We start from the raw sequence: 26,935 nt of genomic DNA, 5'->3' as shown, positions 1-26,935 counted from the left end.
GAAATCAAACTGTCCACTTAGGAAGCAACACTGATTGACAATCAATTTCACATGCTGTTGTGTAAATGGAATAGACAATAGATGGAAATTATTGGCAATTATCAAGACACCCTCAATAAAGGAGTGTTTCTGCAAGTGGGGACCACAGACCACATCTCTGTACCAATGCTTTCTGGCTGATGTTTTGGTCACTTTTGAATGTTGGTTGTGCTTTCACACTCGTGGTAGCATGAGACGGACTCTACAACCCACAGAAGTTGCTCAGGTAGTGCAGCTCATCCAGGATGGCACATCAATGCGAGCTGTGGTAAGAAGGTTTGCTGTGTCTGTCAGCGTAGTGTCCAGAGGCTGGAGGCGCTACCAGGAGACAGGCCAGTACACCAGGAGATGTGGAGGGGGCCATAGGAGGGCAACAACCCAGCAGCAGGACCGCTACCTCCGCCTTTGTGCAAGGAGGAACACTGCCAGAGCCCTGCAAAATGACCTCCAGCAGGCCACAAATGTGCATGTGTCTGCACAAACGGTTAGAGACCAACTCCATAAGGGTAGTATGAGGGCCTGACGTCCACAGATGGGGGTTGTGCTCACAGCCCAGCACCGTGCAGGACGCTTGGCATTTGCCACAGAACACCAGGATTGGCAAAGTCGCCACTGGCACCCTGTGCTCTTCACAGATGAAAGCAGGTTCACACTGAGCACATGTGACAGAAGTGACAGAGTCTGGAGATGCTATGGAGAGCGATCTGCTGCCTGTACCATCCTTCAGCATAACCGGTTTGGCAGTGGGTCACTAATGGTGTGGGGTGGCATTTTTTTGGAGGGCCGCACAGCCCTCCATGTGCTCGCCAGAGGTAGCCTGACTGCCATTAGGTACCAAGATGAGATCCTCAGACCCCTTGTGAGACCATATGCTGGTGCGGTTGGCCCTGGGTTCCTCCTAATGCAGGAAAATGCCAGACCTCATGTGGCTGGAGTGTGTCAGCAGTTCCTGTTTAGAAAGGTGTGTAGTATATGTGGGGATGAGAAAGGTGTGCAGTATATTAAGAGTTTAGAAAGGTGTGTAGTATATGCAGGGTTTAGAAAGATGTGCAGTATATGCAGGATTTAGAAAGGTGTTAATATATGCAGGGTTTAGAAAGGTGTTTAGTATATGTGGGAATGAGAAAGGTGTACAGTATATGCAGAGTTTAGAAAGGTGTGTATTATATAAAGGGTTTAGAAAGATGTGCAGTATATGCAGGGTTTAGAAAGGTGTTTAGTATATGAAGGGTTTAGAAAGGTGTTTAGTATATGCAGGGTTTAGAAAGGTGTGTAGTGTATGCAGGGTTTAGAAAGGTGTTTAGTGTATGCAGGGTTTAGAAAGGTGTGTAGTGTATGCAGGGTTTAGAAAGGTGTGTAATATATACTGTGTTTACAAAGGTGTGCATTATATATAGGGTTTAGAAAGGTGTGCATTATATATAGGGTTTAGAAATGTGTGCAGTGCATGCACGGTATAGAAAAATGTGCAGTGTGTGCACATTTTGGAAAGGTGTGCACTTCAGTTGGGGAAGAACTGAAGAAGCAGAATGTCTTACTCTTTACAAGAGACTCTGCTACTGAGGACTGCTGGCCCCAGTTGATGCTATTGGTGTGAGGCAACACACAACCTTTTGTTTCTTTTCAGGTGATCTGTAGTAGGTTATCTGTATAGTGACGGAAGCTGATGTCTAGTCAGTACTCTATAAAGCAGTAGGTAATTTGTGCTTTGTGTAAGGATGTGACAGCTTGGCATTCATTTTGTACACCATCAGTACAGAACAGGAGAAGCCCTGTTTGATCAGATTTTCTGTGTCACGGTCTCTGACTGCATTTGCTCCCATTTTGCTTACGACTACTCAGCTAATCTCTTACACAAGATTGATCTAAATTTGCTTCATGGTTGAAATGTATATTGTTATTAATTTTTATGAAGTTACCTCAGAATATTACAGCTATTAGGCTATGTGCCCACTATGCGTTTTTCAAGCGTTTTTGCTGCGGAATTTCCGCAGCGTAAATGCTTGGTAATCCGTGCCCCATGATCCCCAATGTAAATCTGCATGTTCTGTGCCCATGGTGCAGATTTTTCCGCAGCGGATTTTCCTTGCGGAAAAATCCGCAGCGTGTCCATTATTTGTGCGTTTCTGCATGCGGATTTGAGGTCCCAATGCATTTGAAAAACGCATGACAAATCCGCATGTAAAAAAACTGCAAAAACGCTCCAAAAACGCGTGTAAAATCCGCAAGCGTTTTTTTGACTGCCAGGAACATGCAGAAACGCTGCAGAAATTTTCTGCATCGTGGGCACATAGCCTTACTGGTTGTATAGTCTGTAGGCCGAAGGCATTACTAGACGCTATCTTAAAGGTGAAGTCCCATTATGACAAGCCCTGTTTTTGTGCCTTCTTTTAGAATGATTGGTCACAGTAAAGACATCTCTCAGTTTCAAGAATCTGACCTGACACTGCAACGTCACAAGATTGGAGAAACTTATCCAGCGTCTTTTTCAGCCATCGACCTCGTAGCAATGACATGATCGCCAGTAGTTTCTCAATTAGAGGAGCTCTGTTTTTAAAGTAATTAGTTTTTTTTCCATTTTCTCTTTTTTATTTTCTATATTATCCAAAATGTATTTATTTTTATTTTTATTATTCCAGCTTTGTGTGCTGCTAGTTCAACATCTATTTCTATAGAGCATGATATTTGGCAGGTTATTAATCCTATTTTATTTGATATGCACTTATACATGAACTGGTTCGTGAAAGATACAGTTTTAGCTACATAAGATGCTTGTTATTATTGTCAAGCATTAAAAAAGCTATTAAACCATTTTAAGTGACCTTAGGTGACTAAAGCAATTTTCATAGATCCTGGAATTGAAAACCCACAATTAGTGTCACTTGTGTAATGTACAGTAATTGCAATTAAAGTAGGAGATATAACATGACTGGTGATTAGACTTGAAACACTGCAATGTTTCTCTACAAACACGGCCTGTAGATACGATAGCTGCATCATCTAATATTGTTTCCTAGCAATTACTGCACAATCAACTTTCCATGAATACGACAGAACTGAATGGTAGGTTTAGGCTTTCAGAAAAACAAAGTGAAGTGACGAAAACTGTTTTTGCTACCCCATTTGAAAATAGCATCATGTAAAGGCAAAGATCCTGATTCCAGCAATGTGTCGCTTATTGGGCTGCTTGCTGCAATTTTGATAAAATCACTGCTTTCTCTGCTGCAGATCTATCAGTTCTCTGAATGCTGAGCTCAGTATAACCCCCCCACACCACTGATTGGCAGCTTTCTGTGTACACTGTGCATAGGCAGAAAACTGGCAATCAGAGCTCATGTGATCTCCTGCTGATAAAATAGTGATTTTATCAAAACTACAGCAAGCAGACCAGTAAGTGACACATGGCTGGAATTAGGGTCTCTATTCCTACATCATTTAGCACTCAGATTAGGTGGCAAAAATCTGGTGATTGACTCCTTTTAAAGAAAAATGTATAATAATATGTAAAAACAGAATATGAATCTTCACTGGTTATTCATATCATGCATTCAAATCACTGTCAATCATTGAAGTTGATGTGCTGAAAGCAGTAAAAATGGACCTAAAAAAAGCACCAAATTATGATGGCTAGTCAACTGGGTCACAGCATTTCTGAAATAGCAAGTCTTGTGGGTATATCTGGTTATGGTGGTTAGTGCTTACCAAAAGTGGTCCAAGGAAGGACAATGGATGATCAGATGACAGAGTCATGGGAGATCAAGACTCTTTGATGTAAATTGAAAAGGAAAGGTAATCTGTCTGGTCTAATCCTATCGACGAGCTACTGTAGCATATACTGTTATAGTACATAAAGGCTGATTATGATACAAAGGTGACTACCTAAACACTATTGCCAAGTCAAGTACACCTCTTCATTTCCCAATGTAAGTGAATGCTTTCAGCAGGAGGATGATGGGACATAAGAGGTACAGTCATTTATAGAATAAGCTGCTCAGAATTGACTGGTAAGAAGACGTATCTATCCAAGCAACCTGCAGAAGCCAGAAACCAATGTAAGCATTCAATGGTGAGTATTGGGATTAAAACCCCATCATATCATGCAGGGCACAAGCCAAGCGGTTCATAAATAATGCAGTAAGTACTAAATTATTGACGACATGTAGCTAGACCCCCACCAGTCAAGGGAATGGGGATCTGAAATGCCCAGACTGAATGGAGTGGTGGCCATGGATGTACACCACCACTCTACTTATTGTCTATGGGACTGCCAGTGTATCACCTAAGAAGAGGAAATCATTTGCAAAAATGATAATAATAACGCTTTAATGTACTTTTCATTTCTACCGAAGAGTAATTGGAAATAATGATGTATGTTTCATTTTGTAGACATGCATGTGATGAGGAAATAACAGTGGTGATAATGTAAATCAATCATCCCACAAATGATGAAGATGAATAATATGTGTCCATGAAATGTTGTCTCCATATAGTAATTTCCTTATAAAAGCCCCTGTCTATAATGTATAATTAGGATTAGAAAGCAGGTATTTTATGTGAATTAATCGACTATAATGAGGCTGTAAATATAAGTAACACGATTCTACACGTGAATAAATAATGGCAGAGACGGTGACTTTTTGTACTCAGGAGTAATTGTTGGTTTAGCAGGTCTAGTATTAGAATGCATTACCGGTGAAAACGATTAAAGGGCACTTATGAACAATACTTAAAAACGGTGCATATATAATTAGTTACATGTGGATTTTAATTCTGCTCAAAAGTAAATCTGATTCCGTTTTCAAAACCATTGAGGGGGAATTTAATCAAAATCGGTGTTTCTTGCGCCAGTCTTGAGGGAGAATCGGCTGGTATAAGATGTGTCTTAATAATTAAAATGTTTATGTCTCATATTGAGTTTGGCATTTTTTAAAAAATTATTGCGAGTCTGTTTCTCATCACACCATCAAACTCCACTCCCTTTTTGGAAAATTCATGGAGCTGGTGTGCAAACACCAAAAGTTGAGAAATTTGTTTGCCAATATTCAATGCACTCAAATTAGCGACTTTTCTACAACAGTTTTCTGGCATGTAAGACATAATGATTAATGCATTTTCTGATTCTGATTTCCACTGTAGTGCAAGTGTAAAGTATTAATCTATATATGGTCATATAAAAAAGGTGCAGCTGAGATGGACATCTGGTGTCACCAAGCTGCATACTGTACTGTCTGCTGGTATTCAATACTGGTGCCTTTAAAGTAACCCTGTCAGCAGGACTTAGCCCTATAAACTAAAGGCATGGCTACAATGATGCTGTGATGTTGATTAATATGATACCTGATGTGAAGGGATCTGATCAGTGGTTGTTTAATACTCATCTTATGAATTTTCAGAAAGTGACGTCTTGTGTGCTTCGAGGCGGGATGTGTGGCAGGGTCTTCTCGTCCCCCCCCCCAGCCTCCTCTGGTTTTTGTGCAGGTAACTGACTATTCAGTTACCTGCTTCCTTTTTAAAATTCAGCGTGCACACTGGGAGCCGACGTCTTGTGGGCAGGACTTCAATAAAATGGCGTCGGAGGCGGTGCATGTGCAGATTGAGATTTTGGCTCTAAACTGAGCCGAGATCTCAATCTGCACATGCACCACCTCTGGTGCCATTTTATTGAAGTCCTGCCCACAGAGCGCCAGCTCCCACTGCGCGCGCGCCATCCACACCATGATGGCGGCTGTGGTGGCGGTGTCGAATTTTAGAAAGGAGGCAGGTCACTTAATAATCAGTGACCTGTACAAGAAACAGACGAGGCTTGTGGGGAAGGGACGGAGAATGAGAAGAAGACCCTGCCCCCACGTCCCTTCCCAAAGTACACAAGACGTCATTTTCTGAAAACTTCATAAGGTGAGTATTAAACAACCATTGAGCGGATCCCTTCACATTAGGCATCATATCAATCAGTATCACAGCACCATCATAGCCATGCCATTATTTATAGGGCTAAATCCTGCTGCAGGAGAAAGTGGTGATGATATATCAGACGGAACTCAAGTTTTCACACAAGTATAATAATTTTTATTGTATTTGGCAAATTAAATGCAGAACAAAAGGAAACTAAACAGCCACACTCAGTAGCACTAAGAAATGGCCCCAATCCGAAGGGCTGCATCCAGGGTATTATTCAGACACAGTGAGATGTCAGTAAGTAAAAGGGGTATTCTTAAGTTTGGAAGTCATCTGCCATCTACGGTATAGGGGATGACTTTCCGATCTCTGGGGGGTCTGAACACAGGGACCCCCACCATTCTCGAGAATCGATGTTCTGAACAGCTTCATGTGAATGGAGCAGTGGTCAATCAAGTGCACTGTTGTTCCATGAATTCTTAATGGAACCGCTGGAGACAGCTGAGCGCTGCGCTTGACTGGTCTTTGGCACTCCCGTAAGAATAAATGGAGCGGCAGTGCTCTAAACTTGAGAATACCCATGTAAAATAACAGAAATTATATTTTTCCATGTGGATTATTAGAAATATTAAAATATTTGAAGAGATAGAAAAACTGGCATAATATTGCACTGACATTTCCAGTAATGACTCCTGGTGTTTATCACAATACTAAATTTAAAGCTACTCGTACTATCCCTTCTCAATTATTATATTACAAAAAGGAAAATAAAACCTTCCTGTACTCACTTCTGGTGCCGGCATTGTGCCAGCGCTGTCGGCGCCAAGTCTCCCGCTAATGGGCCGCTTCATCCTCAATTCCTTCTGATGTAACTGACATCCGGTAGGTGTGAGAACGTCTGCTGCTCACTTCCTCCAGATGTCAGTTACGTTAGAAGGAAGTAAAAGTAAAATGGCTGCTGAAAGGCTAATAGGACATAACAATGTCACAGGAGACCCGGTGCCAACATCACTGGAACTGCACCAGCACCGGAGGTGGCTACAGGCTGTTTTTTATTTTACATGGGGGAAAATAGTAATTGAAAATGGTTTGTCTGAGTAGTGGACAACCCCTTTAAAGATTGCATCGTTTTTATAGCCCTTTTTGTCACAAACTGCACAGCTCTCAGGACTGGAAGTGAGAAATTTCTAGTACCTTGTCATGTGTTGTTTCTTTGCCTTCACACAATTCATGGTAGAAGAGCGTGGAACTTTAAGCAGTATTTGCTCATAAGACCCCAATCAAAAATGTGACTGTTAAAACTATATCACTCTTTTAGTGGGTTCAGCCTGCAGTGACAATGACCCATTTCAGATCCTTATTTAACTCCATCATATGATGATATTAACAGATTGTGAGTGATAAATTAGAAAATTCTTTACCTGCTCCCCATCAACTCCTGGAGGTCCAACAGGGCCTCCCTCTCCCTGTAGAGACAATGTAGATTACCATGAGATTGCTGATTTGTCAAGGCACCTTTAACATTTTATGGGATGATTTCCGAACAATTTCAGCTGCAAACATGAGACAGTGCCAATGTACAACCACTGCACCATACTGTATTATGGAGAAGAGGCATGTAAGAGAAACCAAAGAACATCTACTGTAGCAATCAAAAGTATTCTGCCCCCATTGCAAATTAGGTTTATTTTCAAAGTTTACAAACTGTATGCTGTTTGCTATAGAACAATAAAACAAGAACAATGTAAATAGCTCAACACAACTAATATAACAAGTGTTTTTTCCAAATTCAACACAAAATGCTACTTTTATTGATTGCTGCAGTCTCAGAATTATTCAACCCTGTGAATAGAATTTCTCATAAGAGAACATGTGTAGATGAGGTGCTGTCCAGATCACACCCAGTGTTATAATCAAGCGCTTCATTAGTCGGATCAGGAATGTTGGAGATAAAACACATGAAATACCAGAACTGGCTAGGGGTTTGGTGGCTGTTATATTTGATTTCATGTTAGAAATATGTGGAGTCAAGATAGTGGTCCAAAAAGTAAAGATAATAGATAATTTCCTTGCAGAAACAAGGAAAAGGATACAAAAACATAGTACAGCCATTGAATATTCCTAGAACTACCCTTGGAAGGGAAGATCACAAGTTTAAGGAACACTGGTTACACTACCTGGACATAACAGAAAGAGAAACCTATCCCCGGCTGCCACCACATTATTGAGGAGGTAAGTGGTCTAAAAACCTTGAGTAATTGATTTGGTTGCATGAGGAACTAAGGTTTCAGTTTGCACAGTAAAGTGCATACTAAATGCTGAAGTTCTTTGAAATGTACATCTCTACTGACCCAAAAGCACAAGAAAAGTTGGCTCCAATATACTCAAAACCATATAAATAAGCCACAGACATTTTGGGATTCTGTTCTGTGGAGTTCTGAAACAAAACTGGAATGTTTTTGGCATTTGTATGTCTGAAAGAAGAAGAATGAAGCATGCTCTGAAGAGAACACCCTGCCTAAAGTGAAGCATTGTGGTGGCTGAGTAATGCTCTGGAGCTGCTTTGCTTCATTTGTCACTGGAAACCTGCAACATGTCGATGGATCCTAGGATAAAATGTCATGTCTAATGTGAGGAAGCTGAAGCTTGGATGTCACTGGACTTTCTAACAGGACAAGCATACTTTAATGTCCACAAAGATTTGGTTTCAGAAGTTCTGGAAGATCCTGGAGTGGTTGTCATATTCACCTGACTTAAACTCCATTGAAAATCTTTGATGGGATTTTAAGAAGATGATTGTAGCATGCAAACCCAAGAATATTAGTAAAATGGATGCCTTCGACCTTGGGGAATGTGCTAAGATTCTTCAGGAACACTGCCGGAAGCTGGTATCTGTTTATGCATCTTGACTGCAGCAGGTCATACCAGCCAAAAGGTGCTCTACTAAATACTAAAGACGCTTGTCATAAAGGGGTTGAATAATGCTGAGAATGCAGTAGTCACTAAAAGGACATCTTGTGTTGTATCTGAAGAAACCACTTGTTATATTAGTTGTGTTGAGCTGCTTAAATTTAATTTTCTTTGTTTTTTTTGTAAACAGCAGAAAGTTTGTAAATTTTGCTAATGGACCTAATTTGCAATGGGGCTGAATAATTTTGATTGCAATTTTATATTCTTATGACGCAGGAGTCCCAGACTGACTTTGATTATATGATTAAAGCCAAAAATCCCACTTCTAATAGTGACAATAGTGCATATTGTAAATGTTTGCTGTTTTTACAATGTACTTGTATTTTTTATTACGCAATAGCCTTGTTACTGTATGTAACATATTGTAAAGTGCACAGGAGATAATGACTAAATATAAAAAAATAGAGAAATGGATAAGGATTGTATATTAGTGCAAGGCAAATTTAATAGACATTTAATACTCACAAATTCTTTTAATGAGAAAGCTGCACTGTAAAAAATCATGTCTTCATAAACTATGAGACATGCCGTAAAAGTAGCTACACAAGCAGAGCCTAGTAAAGCAGTACAGCGCACTGAAGGCCACAAACACCATGCACAAAATACAATGCAACATGACACTTTATATTGGAAGAAAATACAAGGGAAATTTTGGTTAGCGCAAATAAAAGCTATTTATTAAAAATTAAACCATTTTCGAAAATAAATGCGGTGTCACTTCCTGACAGTTTTTAAGATCTCTGCTTTCAAAATTAATTTAATGAATTTTCATTGTTTACTTCCAGGAGATAAAACTCCGTCCTGGTCATGCGATGGACACACATGGATCATTAAAGTTACCACAACAGATTTTTATCTTCCAAAAAGTGACCAATGAATGCTTCTTTTGCATCATAGAGCCTTATAAAAGGCAAGGCCAAGAGAGTTTTCTAATGGTGTTTTCACCATGGTTGAGCAGCACATAGCCAACCAATGACTTTCCTATTGTGCTGCCATGTTACCAAAATTTGGGTGGCTACATTTTAAAGTAACATATAGTCTAAGGTTCAAGCACTGTTTTTACCTGCGCTTTACTCCTACACAAATCCTGGATTATCTACTAACAGTTATCATCTGGATAAAACAAGAGTAAAATATTTTTCTTTCATTGTACTACACAAAAAACAACTCTAGAGGGCAGCAAACACTGGAAGTGATACAGGAAAAAGACTTCATAGGACTGTATAAAATATAAAATATAGATTTTTGTGTCTGTGCTTATCATCAATATATACTTAATATGGAAAAATACCTTTGGTCCGGGCATGCCCATAGCCCCAGGGGGTCCAGGAGGTCCCTGTGATAAACAAAAAGAACTGTGAATCAACTAATATATTCTTCATTGGCAGAAGCAGCTGACATGGTTAGAGGGTGACAAAGTGACATGAAATTTGTTAAATGAACACATGGAGCTGTCACAACAGACGGGGAGCCCAGACAATGTTATTCAGTTTCCTAAATGGACACTGAAAGGACCTGTTGCTTTTTTGATGTGTTGTGTGTCGCCTTCCACATGACACCTCTGACACTCATCCCTCCATCACATCTATGATCTGAGAACAGTGGCATGGCATTGGTTCCCAGCGCCAAGAGCAAGACAAGCAGCCGGTGGACTGTGAGCACTCACACTCCGAGTCCTCATAGAATTAGTTTGCCCTTTTCACTCTCTAATATTTTTTTGAATTTTTGATGTCCGACTTAGAATTTTAAAAATAAAAAGTTATAAATTATTATACATTTATTTTTTTTGTGTCACTAATTTATTGCCTTAGCCCTAATCCTAGTTAGGGTCCCTAAAAGTATTTAAAAACTTCAAAACCTTAAAAGTTTACAGTGTACAGAGTGCAGCAGCCGATGACATATTCATCTTGACTGCATTGAAACCTGTGGCTTTAACCAAGATGACAAAGAAACCCTGGCTCAGAGTTAAAAAAAAAATGAAGGTGTCCGTGAATTTTTTGAAACTTGTACAGATTATTTTGACTGTATTTATCATCATGTTACAGTTTATAGTGAATGCAGCTGACGTCTTCATATCAGAATTATGGGCTGTAGACATGTACAACTTATCATAATGGTTTATTACGGTTTTCTAGTGTGTCTGTATAAAATGTTCATCTGTCTGATATTTTTATAAGCAGTCAAGAAAAAATAAAAAAAAGCAAGTTTGCAACCCTGCCCTGGCCCTCGCTGTTTAACTCATCTAATTCATTGGACAGGCACTCGCTTCACCGCTCCAAAAAGGGGTAACAGGGGGGGGGGGATTAAATTTTGTGTCCCAATGGAATTTTACGCCTGGGGCAACAGCCCCTTCCCCGCCCCGCTATGCCACTATCTGTGGATATTTACAATGGAGATCTGTTCAGCAAAGTTTTTGTGGTTGAGATGTTTATTTCCTCTACATGGTTTATAGCTCATGTCTTGGATAAAATATTAGGAAAATTCATGGTCTATAATATCTTGATATACTCTATGTCATATAGAATCCTGCTGCAAGTTCTGGAATTAATGAAGGGCTGTCATAGGGAAAAATCTGAAGTACAGGTATACAGCTGGCTTTCTGCTGTGCAAATATTTTCCATTCAATATGGCTAGTGACAATATATGCCAGATGTATACCAGAGACACCTTGCCTTGCTTGGGTATAGAACTCTGCTATGTCTGGGTCGTTATCCTCTAAAAGTCCAGATTGGTCCAATTATTTCATATAATAATACTCATATATGGAGAATTTGTGATGAAAAATCAAGAACATGTTACTAATTTTATTGCAAATTGCCTCTTCAGAGGGGAAGAGGACTTGAACTTTATAGCTCCACCTGTTGGAAGCAGCAATCCTACAAGTCATTATCGACCCTTTAACGAGTCTTGCCATAACCTCAGTCCAGAGCCTCTCACCTAGCCAAATCAGTTCTCATCCATTGCACTGATGAGGGGCAATACCCTGAAACACTGTGTCTGCAAATTGAGATTCTGATTTGGCTTTTATCCTAAGTCAAATAGCAAGACTCGTTAAAGGGTCGATAATAACTTGAAGAATTGCTGCTTCCAATAGGTGGCGAAATAGAGTTCAAGTCCTTGTCCTCTCTGAAGAGGCAATTTGCCTACTAATTTTATTGAAATGCACGTAAGCAATCTGTTTCTTTGTAAAAGTCCCTCACTCAGTGCTAATCCTTCTATGGTAGCATAGATCTGTCTTCCTTCACCAGATACCAACCTACAGTACCATTCCTATACTAAATTATTACTTAGCCAAATTTTATATTTAATCTTGTTGTAAAAAAATTATATTACCATTATAGCATGTACAGTATATAGCATAGACAAGTATTTGGTTTCTGGTATAAGATAAGCCATGAATGTCTGAAAGATGCGGGTTCCAATTTTCAGAACACCCATATATACTAGTGAATGGTGAGAACTTTGCAAGTGCAGACACCTCTCCATTGTGGGGATATGACAGACGTTTCTGATAGATGCAGGTCCCACTGGTAAAACCTATTTCTATCTTGAGAACAGGTCCCATCTCGTGCCGTTGAGAAGGGGGAGTTGGCTGTGCATGTGCGGCTCTCCCAACTGACAAGCATGGGAGTTCTGAAAACTGGGACCGGTTTTTATCAGACATTTATAGCATGTCCTGTGGATATGTCATAAACGTCTGAGTGGGGCAACCCCTTTAGGAATAAATTTGGGTCTAACATTAATAGGTGAGAACCATTGGTTAAACAAGAATATAAATAGGTGTTGAGCAATGGATTGTAGATTCTGGCAGTGGTTTACTTCTCTCTCCCCTACTTGTGAACACATGCACCTGGACTGGGAGACATTTTTTTGTTCTGGAAGCTATCTAGGGTTTATAGTCGTCATGACTATATTTAATTGACATGTCTTAAAATATAAGGTTACTGGCAACATCACAAAATATGCAAGATTACAAATTATAGCACAAATTGCCAACAAAGCAATGTTAGCAAAATTCACAACTCAGTTAGTTTGAGATGCAATACAGGATTCATTGAAAATTTGGAACCTAAAATTGCCTGTCATAACCAGAAAATGTCATTTTTGTTCTAAAATAAGATTCCCTGGCTTTATTCTTAAAGGGGTAGTTCCATCTCCAAGATCTTATCCCATATACAGTACAGACCAAAAGTTTGGACACACCTTCTCATTTAAAGATTTTTCTGTATTTTCATGACTATGAAGATTGTACATTCACGCTGAAGGCATCAAAACTATGAATTAACACATGTAGAATTATACACTTAACAAAAAATTGTGAAACAACTGAAAATATGTCTTATATTCTGGGTTCTTCAAAGTAGCCACCTTTTGCTTTGATGACTGCTTTGCACACTCTTGGCATTCTCTTGATGAGCTTCAAAAGGTAGTCACCGGAAATGGTCTTCCAACAATCTTGAAGGAGTTCCCAGAGATACTTAGCACTTGTTGGCCCTTTTGCCTTCACTCTGCGGTCCAGCTCACCCCAAACCATCTCGATATCGTTCAGGTCTGGTGACTGTGGAGGCCAGGTCATCTGGCGTAGCACCCCATCACTCTCCTCCTTGGTCAAATAGCCCTTACACAGCCTGGAGGTGTGTTTGAGGTCATTGTCCTGTTGAAAAATAAATGATGGTCCAAATAAACGCAAACCGGATGGAATAGCATGCCGCTGCAAGATGCTGTGGTAGCCATGCTGGTTCAGCATGCCTTCAATTTTGAATAAATCCCAAACAGAGTCACCAGCAAAGCACCCACACACCATCACACCTCCTCCTCCATGCTTCATGGTGGGAACCAGGCATGTAGAGTCCATCCGTTCACCTTTTCTGCGTCTCACAAAGACACGGTGGTTGAAACCAAAGATCTCAAATTTGGACTCATCAGACCAAAGCACAGATTTCCACTGGTCTAATGTCCATTCCTTGTGTTCTTTAGCCCAAACAAGTCTCTTCTGTTTGTTGCCTGTCCTTAGGAGTGGTTTCCTAGCAGCTATTTTACCATGAAGGCCTGCTGCACAAAGTCTCCTCTTAACAGTTGTTGTAGAGATGTGTCTGCTGCTAGAACTCTGTGTGGCATTGACCCGGTCTCTAATCTGAGCTGCTGTTAACCTGCGATTTCTGAGGCTGGTGACTTGGATAAACTTGTCCTTAGAAGCAGAGGTGACTCTTGGTCTTCCTTTCCTGGGGCGGTCCTCATGTGAGCCAGTTTCTTTGTAGCGCTTGATGGTTTTTGCAACTGCACTTGGGGACACTTTCAAAGTTTCCCAATTTTTCGGACTGACTGACCTTCATTTCTTAAAGTAATGATGGCCACTCGTTTTTCTTTACTTAGCTGCTTTTTACTTGCCTTAATACAAATTCTAACAGTCTATTCAGTAGGACTATTAGCTGTGTATCCACCAGACTTCAGCACAACACAACTGATGGTCCCAACTCCATTTATAAGGCAAGAAATCCCACTTATTAACCCTGACAGGGCACACCTGTGAAGTGAAAACTATTTCCGGTGACTACCTCTTGAAGTTCATCAAGAGATTGCCAACAGCGTGCAAAGCAGTCATCAAAGCAAAAGGTGGCTACTTTGAAGAACCTAGAATATAAGACATATTTTCAGTTGTTTCACACTTTTTTGTTAAGTATATAATTCCACATGTGTTAATTCATAGTTTTGATGCCTTCAGTGTGAATGTACAATTTTCATAGTCATGAAAATACAGAAAAATCTTTAAATGAGAAGGTGTGTCCAAACTTTTGGTCTGTACTGTATGTAGTAGGTGTAATAATAATATTAGCAAATACCGCCAATTAGAAATGTAGTACAGTTCTTCTGACTTGCTATGTCGCTTACCCCATGTACAGGGCTTTGCAGTAACTCAGGTACCCATGGTTCCGATGACTTGTGAGAGTGTGAACTGTGATAACAGCAGGAGAGCATTAGGACCCTGTGGGTTTTGCCTGGCTGAGCTCAGAGCAGGGGCAGATCAGGAGACCCTGTGTGTTCTAAGGGTGTCTGCTGTGTGAGATGCTGGAAATAGAGTCTAAGGAGAACTGTGAGGACTGAACTTCAACAAGACTCTCTTTCTACAAGCTCTCCTCTGGGAGTTGATAATCCCTGGCCTTGGTGAAGCTCTGTCCCTGCTTAAGAATGAATGCTGAGCTGGGGAAAACTGTGTGGCTCTTTGGAGTTTTGTGGAAGTCCATGCTGAGTGGACTAGAGACTTTGTGCTGAACGAGCCAAGTGTCGAGTGAGAGGGAAAGAGAGTGAGGATATCATCTCTGTGACGGAGTGCATGGTCGGTGGTCTGGAAAACAGTGAGTGACTGCTAGAGGAGAGACGGGGTCCGGTGCCATTCACATTGAAAGGATACTGACAAGCTTGGTGAAGAGTTGTTCCCAGACCTTAACCTGAGGCTACAGGACTAAAGTCCCCGGCGTGTGGGCTCGGCATCGGCCAACAAGACAAGGAACCTTTGCTGTTTTTGTAAACGTTGCTTTTTATTTGGCGCCAAAGTTTTCTGATACTAGCTCCAGCCAAAGCGATTCACTGGCCTGTGATAGACCACATCTGAGGTTAACGGTACTGTAACTTTAAGATACCCGGGTATCCCTATACTAGGGGTATAAGAGCAATTGGTATAGTTTCATGCATTGTTATTGTTAATAGTGGTAGGATTGTACTCAGTGTGCCATCTCAGGGGTCCCTATAGAGCACCCACACTAGACTGACACAGTGTTTAGGTTAAATTGTTCCAGATCTTTAGTATAATTCACATAAACTGGAAACCTTGAGATTGGCACATTGATTTCAGCTTTTGCTGATTGTGTGTAGTTAGTAGAGACAGTGTCCCAGGTAGAACCTGAGACTAATTCATGCAATACTGAATTTTAGTCTAATCCCTGTTTTAGTAAAGAAAGTGTTGTTTATTTCTGTCTCTGTCTCAGTTTGTGACTTGCTGGATCTCTCTTGGACCTCCGGTCATTACAGACTCATATAGTGATAGTGACCACTGGTTAGTTAGTTAGCTGTTAGTGTCGTAACCATGGACACCTAAGCTATTGCAATGTCCTGCACATGGTGTAAGCGATATAGCTTATCAGAAGAACTATACTACATTTCTAATTGGAGGTATTTGCTAATATTATTATTATTATTATTATTATTACTACACCTGCTAGATATTGGGAGAGGATCTTGGAAATGGGAATACCCCTATAACTTCTTCATTGCTAATTGTGTTACATAATCAGATTCATTTGGAGGATGTGTCTGTACATTTACCCACCACAATTATCACTAATATGCTGCTACAGGAAAACTTATATTAGGAAATGTTTTATTAGTATACTTCAGATATGTTCAATAAATTAGAATAAAAGCGACCCTTATTAAATGTGACTATACCTAATGGTCTCTGCTGTGCTTCCTCTTCTTCTGTGACTGAGACTGGTGCTCTGTTTCTTCATGTCCAGCCCAACCACTTACGATGCATGTAGTGCTGTGACAAGTATGAGCCATAGCTCCCCTGCCTTTGCATTGGTGTGAGATGGACCAGGGACAATGGTGACAGTGCTGTGTCCATTCCAAAGTAGTGAAAAGGCAGGGGAGATGTAAATCAGATTTTGCACATTGCTCCCCATACCTGTACAGGAGCCACTTTGGATATGAAGAAATGGAGCAGCCATGTCAGACATGGAGGGAGCAATAGCAGAGCAGAGAAATGTTGTCACATTTAATATTTGGTTTCCAGAGAACCTTCCAGCTCCCCTGACAACTCTGCTTTAGTAAATATTTAAATTCATCATAACATAAGGATTGCAAAGCATTTTATCTTATACCACTTTACTGTACAATTCCTCTGTTATTCCTCCAAAAAAATGTATGAATAAATTGACAACTGGGCTCAACAGTCATTTGGCTGCTGAGATTTACAGACAGTGTTGGGTGCAGCTCCTTTGACAAGCGGGAATGGTAACGCCCAATTGGCAATTTATTATAGATTTTTAGGAGAAATAGCAGAGGAACAGCACAATTTATGGTTATAAGAAGAGATGATGTAGAATTGCTATTCCATGAGAAATCCAAGTCATTTCTAAAACAGACATGTCAAGGGTGGTGGTCCTTTTTATATCTGTAAAAAAAAAAGTTAGATTTTAATTTTCTACAATATTTAGGTTAACTTGTTTTCTAAAAGCAAAAAAGATCCATATTCTTATTGGGAATCTGTCACTGGGATTTTGCTACCCCATCTGAGAGTAGTATGATGTAGGGGAAGAGACCCCAATTACAGCAATATATTACTTACTAGTTTGCATGCCACAGTTTTGATAAAGTAATTGTTTTCTCTGCTGCAGATCTACCAGTTCTCTGAATGCTGAGCTCTGTATAACCCCGCCCACACCACTGATTGGCAGCTTTGAGTGTACACTGTGCATAGGCAGAAAGCTGCCAATCAGTGGAGGGGCCAGAATTATATTGAGATCATGAATTTGAAGGACTACATGGCTGCAGGTTTGCTAGTCCTATAGTGATAATTGTGATTTTATCAAAACTACGGCAAGCACACAGTAAGTGATACATCACTGGAATCAGGGTTTCTGTTTCTATATTATGTTGTTCTCACATTAGGTATCAAATATTTTTTTATTTTCAGAACATGCTCTTTTATAGTTATTATCAACAAAGTGCAACCTGTAACCTAGAGCTCCTGAGCCCCAATGGAACATGGCTTCCTGGGTTGTATAGAGGGACCTTTAGGCCCCTCGCACACACTCTATAATTGACAATATGGTTACAGAATATTACTGTAATTATCAGCCATAGGGATGTTTTTAGCTAAGAGCTCAGTATTTAGTATCAGTTACAGTCTATATCCCTTATCTACTATTTCCTTTGTGTTAGATTATTAGCCTGTTTATTAATTACAACTTGGAAGGCAGCAGGGGAGAGTAACAGTGGTATTTAGTGTATAGTGGATTTATAGAGATCAGTTCTTTTATGTGACTAGGTTCTAAGCATGCAGAAACACACAGCACTGAGCCACACATGACATACATGACCACTCCATGCAGGTTCATTACCGTAACTGTAATGGCAGTAATCCTCTGATGACAAGCCATAGTGACAAGAAATAACATTGTGTTTAGTATTACATCATACTATAGTATTATACAGCTTTTCTCCGCTAAAACAACTAATGGATAATTAAACAGTGAAGAATTAGTGATCCTGATGTATGTATACAGGATGTGTTCCAGCCTCCATTCTATGAAGTGTTATCCCAGCGCTTGGTCCCACGTGATCCAGAATAAAACAGTAACTGTCATATATAAAATACTTGTTACTCCTCAAACTAGCTAGCATTTCAAGCGTGTAATAAATCATGTGTGTCCTCGGCAGACGATGTCAGGCAATAATCCAGAGAACATCTCTATATTACAACCAGCCAACAGCATTCAAAGAGACAGTAAAAGAGAAAGAATGGTTTAAAGACTGCCAGAAAGTCAGCGTGATTAATGAACTCCCCTGAAATGAACACTCGATAAAGCTACTTATGAAAGGAAGCCCAGGTCTCCACTGACTGTTAGTCATAAAGTAGACTAATATTCCCTATTAGCTATACATTATCCCAGAACGTTCAGCGTCTTACCTGTAATGCTTCCTGAATATTTCCATTGTAATCTATGATTTCCGTTGCTCCTTGATCACCCTTTTGCCCTGGGGGGCCCTGTTTTATAAAAAAAAGTAAGCTTCATTTTACTGTCCTGTTCACCTACTTACTCATCTTGAAAAAATTGTTTTGGCTTAATTTTGTATATTATTTGTCTATACATTTAGGGTAATAGAACTGAAAAAATGATTATAGGGGTTTTTCTAAAATAAAATATGGACAGGATAGGTTATAAGCGTCTGATCTCTTGGGGTCCTGCCGAATCCCTCACTAATCATAAGAACGGGCTTTAGTCGTTGCCCTTTAAATGGACCTCTGTATTCATCTAATAGTTTATAAACTGTGAATGGAATGACAATGCCCATGCTGTACAGCTGTTTAACTCAAACAGGACCCCTATTCTTGTGATCAGTTGGGGTCCCAGTAGTGGACACTTATCATCTACCCTGTGGATATGTGATAAGCCAAAGGGGTTGTCCCTTGTCAGAAAACTTTCTTCTATAAGCTGCAGTAGTCATAAAAAACAAGCCGAGTATTACTTACAGACTGTGGCAGAAGGGAAGAGTCGGTGCTGGACCCGAGGAGGGCAAGTAATACTCATTATGTTTTTTTTACAGAGAAAAAGTTTTCTGTAAGGGGCCAACCCCTTAAGAGCATTAAAGGGCATCACTACTAAAGAGGCTATCCTGTTTTTCTTGAGGTCGGTGTGTACCTACACAAGGATTCACCAATTTACATGTATCATAAGATTAAATTAAAGGGAATCTGTCAGTAGGATCATCCTCCTAAGTCATCTATTTAGCCATGTAGGTCACAGGAAGCTGAATAAAATGATACCTTGATATCTGTGATCTGATGTCTTATACCAGAGAAATCCATGTTTTTCTTATATGTAAATGAGCTGTTCAAGATAATGGACTGGAGAAAATCTGTCTCAAGGTATTATTATAAACAACAAGGAGAGTTACCAGTGTGAGACATGTAACTAACACAGAACAAAACTGAACTTTGACCCATAACAAACACTTAGCAGCTGCAGCTCTCTGAGCTCTGCTGCATTACAACAATATTACAGCCCTGGTTGCAGGTGAGATGGAAGCTGAGAGGAAGCTGCAGATGTGTCAGTTAGGGTATGTGCCCACGATGCAGAAATGAAGCAGAAAATTTCTGCAGCGTTTCTGCATGTTCTTGGCAGTCAAAAACGCTTGCGGATTTTACACGCGTTTTTGCAGCGTTTTTACATGCGGATTTGACTTGCGTTTTTCAAGTGCATTGCGACCTCAAATCCGCAGGCAGAAATGCACAAATAATGGACATGCTGCGGATTTTTCCGCAAGGAAAATCCGCTGCGGAAAATTCCGCAGCATGGGCACAGAACATGCAGATTTGCATTGGGGATCATGGGGCACGGATTACCAAGCGTTTTGCAAGCGTTTACGCTGCGGAAAATCCGCATCAAAAACGCTTATAAAACGCATAGTGGGCACACAGCCTAATAATCACACACAGCTCTGCAGTGAACTCAGGAGAGCAGAGAGCGGCCATTACACATCACACTGGTAACCCCCCTTCATGTAATATAATGTCTGGAGGTAGAGTCTCATACAGATCAGTGTCCGGCCCATAGTCCTGAACAGCTCATTTACATATAAGAAAGACGTGGATTTCTTTGGAATATTACACCAGGTTGCAGATATTAAGGTATCATTTTATTCAGCTCCCTATGATCTCCATGTCCATATAGACGGCTTAGAAGAGTTGATCCTACTGACAGATTCCCTTTAAAGAGGGAACCAACCAACTGGTCACACTGCAAGAGCAAAGGATGAAAAAATGGGCCTTCAATCATGTATATTACCAGTAACAGGTCAAAATATGTAATAACAAAAAGTCAACTTACTCTGGGACCGATAGGACCTGCATCTCCCCTGCTTCCAGAATCTCCCTGAAATGACAGAATATAGAAATTAGCCAAAACAACTAATATAAGTCAAGGGCCTTAATACTTACATATTTTCATGCTTTAGGTTGCAGGGAATGAAAGCTTTTGATCCATACAAGTAAACCTACAATCAACCTCGTGAATTGCATTGCCACCTAATCATGGATTAAGCATCTGTCTTTGGTGTGTGAACATAGCTGAATTGGTGGCTTCATATCCTAATCCTAGGAACAGCTGATACAGACAGAGAAGATACTGTGGAGATGAGTCAGTCTCTCTGAGTGGAGTTCCTGTAAAAAATCCCAAGCCACCTGTGTGACCCTTGATTTGTGCTTTACTGTCACTTGCTGCACCAAAGCCAATGTAACATTCCCATTTCACTAAAGGAACTGTTTGAAATTGGAGCACCTATGTTAAATGAAGCTGGGGAGTTGCACACATGTGGGACAAGAAAGCTGTGGAGCTGTGAACTTGTAGCACAATGAAGATGTAAAGCTATGGACTTATGAGACAATAAAGCCTAGGAACTTGTGAAACAATAAATCTATGTACAGTGGCTTGCAAAAGTATTCATCCCATTGGTTTTTTACCCATTTTGTTACATTACAACCTGTGTTTAAATATTTTTGGAATCCAATTTGTGTGTGATGCATCAGCACTAAATAGTATAAGTTGGTGAAGTCAAGTAAGAAAAATATAGGGATAAATAACATTTATGGGATCAAATAACTAAAAAGTGGCATGTGCATATGTATTCACCCCTTTTGTGATGAAGTCCCTAAAAATATTTGGTGCAAGCAATTACCTTCATAAGTCACATGCTTAGTGAAAGTTAAGCACACTGAAGTTTTCAGTTATTTTGTCCTAATTGTTGTTTGCTTCACAATAAAAAGAAAACAAAATGTTCACAGTTGAAGGCATGTTCTTACATGAACTGATTCAAACCCAGAAAAAAAACCCGTGAAATTCCAGGTTGTGAGGTAGCAAAACACGAAAAATGCCAAAGGGGGTGAATACTTTTGCAAGCCACTGTAGCTCTAAAATTGCAGATGATAAAGCTGTATAGCTGTGAGCCTATAACTATGAATTTATCGAACAATGAAGGTGAGGAGCTGTGGACTTGTGAGCTAGTCAGACTCAAAGCTATTGAGCTGTGAGCTTGTGTGTAAACTTCCATGACAGTCACATTAATTCATGGTCTTGTACTTACACTGGGTTTTTCAGAAATATACTAATCCTTCAAAATAAGTAAAATCTCATTACTAAACCAAATGCTCTGATGAACATATGTTCTGCTGAATTAAACTCTGCAAGATTTATATTATTAAGGGAATACAGGAACCTAATGGGATGGATCTGTGCCGAGCAGCTATTGTTATTCATCTGGGACACGATTCCTGATTAATAGCATTATCTTTTTTTTTTCAACATTCTTGGATTGCACTCTATCAAGGTTTACATGTGCTTTGTGCATATAAATCTATCTTGATTCAGGTATCTACTTCATTTTATTTTTGTGTACCGGTAACGTTTCAGAAACTGCAATGGTAAGTATATAGTCTTATCACTTTCTCTGCTGGTTTATTAGCGTTTGTTTGTCCGGTGTCCGTGTATCTGATAATTAGACTATTTGAGCCCGATTCATCAAGACCGGCGTGAGGGTGCATGCCGGAGTCAGATACTCTTGATTCATAAAGAGGCTTATGCCTCTGCATTGGACAAGCAGCATACACCTCTGTGTGCGACTCACCACAAATCCTACTTCAGGCCTTGCTGGAGTGAGAATTGTGGGGTAGCCAACGCCGTCACTTGTTATGAATTTGCCATTTTGACGGCGCTGGGAGAAACTGGCATGAAGATGCCAATAATTGCTAAATTGTACGACTTTTCAAAGCCTTTACACCAGAATTCTGGAAAGAAAGCTTTGATGAATCAGGCCTTCTACAGTAGTGTTCAAAATAATGTCAGTGTGTTCAAAAACATGAGTTAAGCACAAAATCTTTACACTAGTTTTTCTTTCCATGCATTGGGAACATTGCACACTGTTTTCTAATTCAAAACATGAAGAGAAATGTATATAATTTTAACTACTTTACAGAAAATAACAAAAAGTGAACATTGGGCTGTTCTAAAAAATAGCAGTGTCTGCATTTGTCTCTACAAAATCACAATATGTACTCTTGTTTTGAGGAGTAGGCATTTCTGTGAATCGCTAACCTAATATTTAGTTGTATACCCACAGTTTTTTTTAGAACTGCTTCACATCTATGTTGCATAGAGTCAACCAACTTCTGGCACCTGTCGATTGTTATTCTAGCCCAGGATGCTTTGACTACATCCCACAATTTGTTGGCATTTGTTGACTTTGCCTCAGAAACAGCATTTTTGATGTCACTCCACAAGTGTTCTATTGGATTAAGGTCTGGGGATTTGGCTGGCCACTCCATAACCTCAATTTTGTTGGACTGGAATCAAGATTTTGCTTGTTTACTGGTGAGTTTAGGGTCGTTGTCTTGTTGAAACACCCATTTCAAGGGCATATCCTCTTCAGCGTAAGTCAACAGGACCTTTTCAAGTAATTTAATATATGCAAACTGGTCCATGATCCCTGGTATGCGATAAATAGGTCCGGCACCGTAGTAAGAGAAACATGCCCATATCATGATGCTTGCACCACCATGGATCAGTGTCTTCAGAGGCTACTGTGGCTTGAGTGAAGAGTTTGGGAGTCGTCTGACGAACTATCTGCGGCCCTTGGACCCAAAAAGAACAATTTTATTTTCATCAGTTCACAAAATGTTTCTCCATTTCTCTTTAGGCCAGTTGATGTGTTCTTTGGCAAATTATATCCAATTCACTACATGTCTTTTTTTTACAGTGGAACGTTGCGGGGACTTCTTGTTAAGAGATTAGCTTTACACAGGCGTCTTCTAACTATCACAGTACTAACAGGTAATTTGAGACTGGCTTTGTCATCCTGGAGCTGATCATTGGCTGAGTCTTTGCCATTCTGGCTATTCTTCGATCCATTCGAATGGTAGTCTTCCGTTTTCTTCCACGTCTCTCTGGTTTCCATTTTAAAGCATTGGAGATCATTTCAGCTGAATAGCCTATCATTGTCGGCACTTCTTTATAAGCTTTACCCTTTTTAATCAAAGTACGCTGTTCTTCTGAACAATGTCTCGCACAACCCATATTTCTCAGGCTTTCAAGGAGAAATGCATGCACAACATGTGCTGGCTTCACCCTTAAATAAGGGCCACCTGATTCACACCTGTTTCTTCACACAATGATTGACCTCACTAATTGAACTCCACACTGCTATTATTTTGAACACACACCCTTTCAAATAATTATTCTAATTATTCAAATACACAGACTCAAAAACATGCAGATCCTGAATGCTGAGTCTGCTGGTTTTCTTACAATCTACTGCACCAACTGGTAAATTGTTTGACATGTGATAATATAATTTATACCAAAAACAGTAATTAATCTGGTTAGTCATATTGTGCTATTATTTTGAACACTACTGTATGTTTTTTGTATTTTACTTTTAGGGATGTTCAGTACTTTATCTTGATCTGACACCGATGGGCATTATCAAATTGCAGATGGGTGGGTTTTTAACTGTTTTTTGACCCTATTAATGTTATTTGATAATCTATAAATATGTGTATTTTTTATGTGGATATTGAATAAAAATAATAATGTTTTTATGGACATGTGCCAATTTTAACATAGCATCCTTTTATTTTCTTCTGTTTGGACTTCTAAGTATATAGTAAACTGTGCCACATACCACACCAGAACTTTGATCTGCATATAATCCAGTTTTATTTCTCAGTCAATTCAGTTTGTAAAAACAAGGTGAATATACGAAATTCACTTTTTATAAAAACTGTAGGTGATGAAAATGCCCCAATCATCTGTTATGTTTTTACTGATTCTTATACAATTTGTTCTACAAACAAGAGGTATTGTTTCCCATAAAGGTTATACTTGATTTGCAGAACATAGATCTATTTAATCTATATCTGGGCACTTATAGTTTAAGTGACAGGCATGACCAATAATCACATATTATTACACATCTCATCAATTTAGACAATATGCAAGTAACCGCTAATGTTGGTGCCGGGAAATACTGATGTAACTACCTTTACGTATCTCATGATAACTGTTTCTAAACTTTTCTTTTTTTTTCTTCATTGTAAAAAATGTTTTGAACAGAAAAACCCTACAAAATGTAATTCCCTAAGTCTTCATTTCATGCTCATGCCACTAGATGGAGCCATAGTAAAGGATTGAAATATACAGTAGAGACCAAACCATGTTCAGTTCAGGTTGTTAATTTCATTCCAATAAACATACATACGGTTATTCTGTTAGGTGTTACACAAAAACGCTGTCACAAAACAAAAAAAGTTACTGACCTTTGACCCTTTTGGGCCTCTATTTCCAGGTTCACCAGTTTCTCCCTGGAGCATGCAAAATTCAGAAAAGCAAGTATCGACTGAGATTATAATAGTTATAGAGGAATAAACTAGTTACAGATCTGGGAAATACAGTTCAACAGTGGAACATGCTAGAAAAGGTTAAAAGTGTGGCAAGAATCTTCTCTGTCTATATACCTAAGTCAGAGGTAAAGTGTTGGCATAAACCATACATGTGTAGGTGATGAACCTGTCATGCAGTGAGCACTGTGGATTAGAAGACAGCCATAGAGTTCACAGTGGCCATGTGTGAGGTCGAAGTGACTGCTCAGTGGCATATAATTAAATCATCCATAATTTCAGCAAAATATAATGGCTTCTAGAATCTCAATTACCTTGTTTCCTCTCTTCGGTTTATTGACACTTTCACCTTTTGTTCTGCAGCACTTTTACAATGATGCGACTTTTTTGAATGTTATCTAAATTTTGGATCCCTAGTGTACGATCCCTACATTTTTAATCCCTTTACACATATAAAACTACATGATATTAATACAAGTAACACTGCTGGAGATAAGAAAACAGATAAACAGAAGTATGGTGACAGTTTTGTATTATGACAGAATTACGCTATGATCGTAATTGGCACTGTCATGTTAGGCACCAGGAAGATTGTTAGATTAGTGACACCACTCCAGGTTTAAAATATAAAAAATGTTGGATTGGTGCTTTAAGATTCAGGCTGTGTGCCCACGATGCGTTTTTGGTGCGGATTGCAGCGCGGAAACGCTCCAGAAACACATTGTATACCTTATCCCATGACTTCCTATGACATTCTGCAAGTTCTGTGCACATGGTCAGGATTTTTTCTGCGCGGATTTTACTAGCAGAAAAAATCCGGACATGACCAATTCTTGTGCTTTTCTGCATGCAGATTTGCCTATATGACGCGCCCCCTGGGACATATTCCTTTTTGAGGGGAATACCCGGCACCGGATCAGATGGGGGGGTTGTAGTCTCCGAGCGGCTGTGACCCGGTCCCGTGCCCAGGGCGTCAAGCTCAGGGTTATGTGGCAGTCTTTACTGATGTTATTAAAGTTCGTTGTGTCGACTACGCCACCCGTTGTGATGCGGTCACTGTGGCCGCCGCTGCAGCAGGGTCCGCTGAGGCTGATGGTGGATGCGCAGCTTGGTGGGATAACCCCCAACGGGAGGGGTATAGCCTCAGAGGGGACAGGCGCAGAGGATGGGGGTTGTGATGGTGCGGTGCAGCCGGTAATGATGACAGACTCGGGTTGTGCAGTTAAGGGTCTTTACTTACTGCAGATGTTCCTGGTCACTCTAGCTCCAAGTGACCTCCCGAGCCGTGCTGCGTCCACCAGGTCCTGGATCCGGCCAACCCCCAAACAAGTCCGGAGCGTGGCCCTGAGCTCTCCCTCTGTCCTTCCTTCAGCCGTCCCCACCAGTGATTCACCTAAATCCAGCTCCCTCGGGCCTTCTGTTGGGCAACCTTTGGCCTCAGGTTCCCTGACCCTCCATGTGGTGTGCCTTCAGGGTGAATGTAGTGGGTGACCGTGACAGACTCTGCCCACGGTCTCCGGTCTCTGGCTGGGGAATGTCTTTACCCCCACCAGCTTGGGTTCCGGTACCCTTCTGCTGACTCCTCACCCGGTGTTCTTATTTGGGTTCTTGGGTCCCTTCTTTGTCCCCCTCTGGGTCTCCTTCTTTACTCCACTCTCTCTCCAGGGCTGTTGTTTCTTTCTCTCTCTCTTTCTGCAGGCTTGTCCTCTGCATCTGACTTACTCTCTGCGTCTGACCCTGATCCTAGTTGGTGCCCTCCTTATATATCCCTCTATGTGTGAGCTCAGGTGACCAGCACCCAATGAGCTCCTACCACTACCCAGACTGCTCCCCCTATCTGCCCCTACACTACATGGGATGTTC

At 40.3% G+C, this 26,935-nt stretch overlaps 1 protein-coding gene and 1 long non-coding RNA gene across 2 annotated transcripts in view; one reads left to right on the top strand and one right to left on the bottom strand.

The window, feature by feature from the left end:
• Positions 1 to 24,278, top strand: part of LOC141154672 (uncharacterized) — a 344,314-nt gene extending 320,036 nt beyond the window's left edge. Inside the window, exon 2 of the long non-coding RNA XR_012247460.1 lies at positions 20,641 to 24,278. This is a non-coding gene — a long non-coding RNA (uncharacterized lncRNA). The remainder of the gene's footprint in view (positions 1 to 20,640) is intronic.
• The window catches only part of COL25A1 (collagen type XXV alpha 1 chain), a 686,464-nt gene that overhangs the window by 87,193 nt on the left and 572,336 nt on the right, over positions 1 to 26,935 (bottom strand). Inside the window, exons 21-26 of the mRNA XM_073640961.1 lie at positions 24,992 to 25,036; positions 20,514 to 20,558; positions 18,593 to 18,670; positions 18,024 to 18,047; positions 10,196 to 10,240; positions 7,356 to 7,400 (exon numbers count right to left, since the gene is read on the bottom strand). Of these exons, the coding sequence (XP_073497062.1) occupies positions 7,356 to 7,400; positions 10,196 to 10,240; positions 18,024 to 18,047; positions 18,593 to 18,670; positions 20,514 to 20,558; positions 24,992 to 25,036 (282 nt within the window). The remainder of the gene's footprint in view (positions 1 to 7,355; positions 7,401 to 10,195; positions 10,241 to 18,023; positions 18,048 to 18,592; positions 18,671 to 20,513; positions 20,559 to 24,991; positions 25,037 to 26,935) is intronic.

This window comes from Phyllobates terribilis, unplaced genomic scaffold (assembly GCF_046119375.1).
Source record: "Phyllobates terribilis strain yellow unplaced genomic scaffold, ASM4611937v1 Scaffold_1__5_contigs__length_1240528914, whole genome shotgun sequence".
NCBI classification, from domain to species: domain Eukaryota; kingdom Metazoa; phylum Chordata; class Amphibia; order Anura; family Dendrobatidae; genus Phyllobates; species Phyllobates terribilis.
This window is presented reverse-complemented; position numbering and strand designations above follow the sequence as displayed.